We start from the raw sequence: 5,277 nt of genomic DNA on the forward strand, positions 1-5,277 counted from the left end.
GTATCTTGAATTCTTCCTTGTGCTTTGGCTTCTCTGTGCTCCAGTGCCATCTTCAGAGTTTCTTCTGACATCCATTTTGGTCTTTATTTTTTCTCTTCTGTCTTTGTAATGACCATTTGCACTCTTCCTGGATTATACATTTGACATCCTCCCACAACTCATTAGCGAACATGAAAAATGAAAAAAAAAGAAACACTCCTTCTCAGCGGTTTCTAATACAAAAGCTAGAAGATACAGTGTGAGAAACTTACGCATTAACCATGAACTTCTTATTTTTGATGAGCTACTCACTTGCACTGTGGACCTTAATCTGTTTTTGAGGGTTCAACAATGGTGTTGTCAGATGCAGTCAAGTTGAATACTACCAATAGTCCTCAGGGAACAACAGATCTGAACCCTGTGCCATTCTCAGTCTGACATCGTTAAGCCCAACCTTGAGGTATATTTGTTTGATAGGGCTAACAATTTCTTTTTTTTTTAAAATGTATGTATGTATGTATGTATGTATGTATGTATTTATTCATTCTTTCATTCATTTAATCTATCTATCTATCTATCTATCTATCTATCTATCTATTCATTCATTTATTAAATAAATACTAGGATCCTGTAGAAACCAAAACCATGACCAGAGAGACAGAATATTGCATTACATTTTCTGTATTTACATAACTGAATCCAGCAGGAAGAACATCACATCTTAGTTCACTTACATCACATGACTCTTTTCCACCTTTGGGGTTTCCAGCACAGATCATATTGATGCTAATTATGGGATTATAAGCATAGTGCTTGTCATCATTGCAGGTTTTTCTGTCTATGACAGTGACATTGATTTCTCGCAGAGTACCTGCTTGGCCATGCTTAATTTTGAGAGACTTCCCCCATGCGGCTACTTTACACTTTGTTCCTGGTTTTACATCCTCTCCACTTTTAGGCTGTTCAAGGATTTTCACGTTTTTATTAATAGTTGCTTTTTTTCTCAACTGTGGAGAGAGACATGTATAAATTAAATAAAAAAGAGCGCATTAAACGACCTACATTTCTGTTTATATTCTAGGCCATCTCTTGGGTATCCACTTACTTCAGCCTGAAGCTATGGAGTCACCAAGGAAAGGTTTGCAATTATCTGACCAGTTTGTGAGGAATCTTGTGGTTTTTCAGAGCACCAGCATACATACCTTGAGAAGTTTCAGATCACCTTCTCGCGTCTCTGGGTCATAGCATGGGTAGGGAATCTCTTTCTTAATGTACATTATTTGTCTTTCTGTCTCCATCTCATTGCTTATTGAATGAGCTCCAAGAATGACCTGGGATTTTACGCCCCTGAAATAGACACACCACCACTTGTTTTTCCATTTTAGCCAGGAAGTTAACATATTATGTGCTGATCAACTTCATTGTACCATTGGTAAATGTGTTTTTGTGAAGCTACCTCTTTGGAGATCAAAATAAAAATAAAAGGGGGGAAATACCACACAATAACCCACAAACCCAAAATAGATAGCAAACTAGAACCTAACAGAATAACAAACTCAACACTATGTGTATGACAAAGAATCATAAGGGAAGATGTTTATAAATGTCATCCTCATTGCCAGGGTATTTCTGACAAATGAAGTTCATTGACACCCAGAATATTGAATTTCATTGCAGTTAAGCATTGTCTTGAGAGCTTTGTTGGGGTTTAGGACTGTTTCCCTTTGGCTATGATAGCAAATAATACTGCCGATTACTGAAAAACAAAATTGTCTGTAGTCTGGCTGTGGAAGATAAAAGGACATCTGGGCAATATCAAAGTTGTAAAGGACTGATTGTTGTGAAAGAGAACAACTAACTTACCTTAAACAGTAAAATTCTGAGAAGTTGATTTCCCATTGGAGGACTCAATTTCATGACATTGAGGGGCTGAATCTAGATTTAACCAACCCCACACTGAGTTAAGGAAAAAATGCCCTCCTAAGATGAAACTACTTCATGCTCTACTTCTAAAAGAAAAAGTTCTGAGTTCTAATCTACATAAAAGCACCAAAGAAGAAACTCTTGACAATCTTCATGCTCTACTTCTAAAAGAAAAAGTTCTGAGTTCTAATCTACATAAAAGCACCAAAGAAGAAACTCTTGACAATCTACTTACATGAAGACTATAGGCAAGAAAACTTCTGGAGCAGTTCTGCTCTTGACACGTGGAGTCGCTGTGAGTTGGAATTGGGTGGCAATGGAATTAGGTGGACTTGGGTGGCAATGGAATTGGGTGGCAATGGGGTTTTGGTTTGGGGTGGGTATGGCAAAGTCTTCCAAATCCAAGGGCTGTGAAAATGTACACCAACTCCTGTGGTTTTTGTGGGGTAAAAAGCACTTTTTTTGCTGCTCTGATCTTAGCTTAGCATTATCTTCACAAATGTTTTTAAAAATCAGAGCACTTACACGGAACAATGAGCTGCAGTCAATACCCACTTGTTCCCAATCAAAGTCCCAGAACAGGTTTCTTGTCCCAGAATTAGGGCCATGTATGGCTTTGAGTGAGCAACCACTTCTTTTCCTCCAATGATTTCTACACAGAAATCTGTTAAATACAAAAAAGGGCTTTAGATCAGTACTCATTCAATGAGCTGTACATAATGCCATGTTCCTAAGGCCAGACACAATTTTCCCAGGTGAAGAGGAAGATCAGGTGAGAGCATTTTTCTTGCTTTTTTTTTTACTTTATGGAGCCAGCCCTTCGATATCTGAATGAAAATCCTATTTCTGCTGGACTTTCTGGGAGGGTCTTGGTTTTTCATTCACAGCAACCATGTTGTTGGCCATCGTAGGAATTATCAGGCACATGTCAGCGATATGCACCACCAATCACCATCCTCACCTATGACTCTTTGTGCAAGTTTGTGCTGGTGATAGAAATCCTGAACATTCCCAAACCCTGTCTTCTGTCTGCATATTAATCTGGTGAGCTGAGTGATTTTTGAAACCCTTGTGAAAATCTTGTGAACTGATAATAATAGTAGCTTTTAGTTATGACCTGACACACAAGCTCTTCTTTGCACTGTCCTCATTTGTAAATTTAGAGAATAGCGTTGGTTGTTCAATCTCTAAACGGGGCCTCATGGTTTAATCTAAAGTTTTATCCAAGAGGTAGGGATAAGGTGGTATAGAGAATTCCATCACAGTAAAATGTCACTGATGATAGACTAAGCGGATAGACATGTTGTTAGAGGCAAGTGAGATAAAAACAAAAGGCAAATCATTTATACAATAACCAAAAGAACATATGCTTTTGTAGATGCTCTCGTCTCTTCTCTGTCCTATACCAGATCATTCTATGCTCTCCCAAAATATGTTACCCACAGTTTACTGTGATCCACACAGTCAGATATCGTTACATAGTCAGCAAAACACAAGCTTGTGAGGATGGTGCAGGATCAGGCAAGCTTTGGGTGTGTTGTATGTGTAGGGTCGGTCACCATTAGTTCTATCTGACTAATTGTACTGAACAACAGCAATTTCTACTATTGACTGAGATTCATAGTTCCTTGAATTGGCATAGTGCTTGCTCTTCCATAATTAAAACTAACTCACTAATAAATGTCAATATGGCTGAAAAAATATAGAGAGGGAGGGAAAAAGAAGAAAGAGAAAGAAAGAGATAGATAAAAAAGGCTGTGTTTCTGTGGATTTGACTCTACCATTTGTGGAAGAAAGACTAGCAGTCTCCTCTGTAAAGATTTATAAACTTGTAAATTTGAAAGAAGATTGCTATGAGTTAGAACTGACTTGACAACAGTGAATTTGAACCTCTCTCATCTATCTATCATCTATCTATCTATCTATCTATCTATCTATCTATCTATCTATCTAGTTGTTGTTAGGTATCATCAAGTTCACTACGGCTCATAGTGACCCTACGAACAATAGATCTGAACCCTGCCCTTTCCTGTACCATCCTCACTAATTCTAAAATGCTCAAGCTCATTGTGCAGTCACTGTAACAAGCCAATACATCTTGTTGAGGGTCTTGCTCTCTTTCTCTCACCCTTTACCTTTCCCAGTATAATGTCTTTTTCCAAGGACTGGCTTTTACTTACAAAATGCCCAAAGTGAGATGAAGTTTTATCATCCTTGTCCCTAAGAGAAACCCTGCTTACATTTGTTCCAAGATGTGTTTGCTTGTTCTTTTGTCAGTCAATGGAATATTCAGTATTCTTCCCCAACATCACAGATCAAAGGCACGAATTCTTCCAGCATCCTTAGTCATTGTCCAACTTTCAGATGCATAAGAAGCAATTAAGAAGACCATGGCTTGGATCAGGCACACCTTGATATTTAAACTGACGCCATTACTCTTTAGTGTTCTGGAGAGGTTCTTGACAGCAGATTACCCCAATGTAGCATGTCCTCTAATTTGTTGACTGCTGTGCCCTTGGGTATTGATTATGAATCCAAGTACAATGAAATTGTTGACAACGTTAATCTTTACTCCATCTATGATGATGTTTCCATATTGGTCCAATTGTGAGGAATTTTGTTTTCTTGATGGTGGGATGTAATTCATATTGAATGCTGTAGTCTCTGATATTCTATAGTAAGCATTTTAAGTCCTCCTCACTTGCTGCAGGCAAGGTTGCTGATGAGTCTATCTTCAATCTTGATGCTACATTCTCCTCCATTAAGTTCAGCTACGTGGAGGATTTCCTCAGCATACACATACAATGAATGTTGTTGTTGTGTACCATCGGAACTGGCTCATAGCTGACTCTCTGGCAGGTTTTCGTAGGCAGTTAATAGCATGAGAGGAGACTGCCCATCCTTCTCCCACAGAGCAGCTGGTGGTCTTGAAGTGCAGTCAGTCCTTTTATTTTTTGTCTCAGATATTTTGGGCATGTTATCAGAAGGTACCAGATGCTTGGAAGAAGGCATCATCCTTGGAATGGTGGCGGGTCAGTGGCGAAGAAGAAGGTCTTCAATAATATGGATTGTCACAGTGATTGCAATGCTCAGTTTAAGAGCAGCAGAGACTGAGGATGGCACAGGATTGAGCAGAGATTGTTCTGTTGTATGTATGGTTCTTATGAGTTGGAGCTGACTTGATGGTGCCATTCAGCAATAACACTATATATATGATTTACTTGGAAGCAGGAGTTGCATCCACTTCCTAAACAACAGGCCTCCAGAAACTCTATGAACTGTGAGAAATGTTGATAGGTGTAGAGAGGTTTCAAGGCTTTTGCTATGAGTTGTGTTCTACTCGAAGGCAATCAACAACAACATATGATTTATAAT

General features: G+C 38.7%; 1 protein-coding gene across 1 annotated transcript in view; it reads right to left on the reverse strand.

Moving 5' to 3' along the window:
• Positions 1 to 5,277, reverse strand: part of LOC102858505 (granzyme A-like) — an 18,296-nt gene that overhangs the window by 5,846 nt on the left and 7,173 nt on the right. The window contains exons 2-4 of the mRNA XM_006889595.1: positions 2,428 to 2,566; positions 1,182 to 1,326; positions 714 to 986 (exon numbers count right to left, since the gene is read on the reverse strand). Coding sequence (XP_006889657.1) covers positions 714 to 986; positions 1,182 to 1,326; positions 2,428 to 2,566 — 557 coding nt within the window. The remainder of the gene's footprint in view (positions 1 to 713; positions 987 to 1,181; positions 1,327 to 2,427; positions 2,567 to 5,277) is intronic.

This window comes from Elephantulus edwardii, unplaced genomic scaffold (assembly GCF_000299155.1).
Source record: "Elephantulus edwardii isolate Elephantulus edwardi_28Jun2011 unplaced genomic scaffold, EleEdw1.0 scaffold00079, whole genome shotgun sequence".
Classification (NCBI taxonomy): domain Eukaryota; kingdom Metazoa; phylum Chordata; class Mammalia; order Macroscelidea; family Macroscelididae; genus Elephantulus; species Elephantulus edwardii.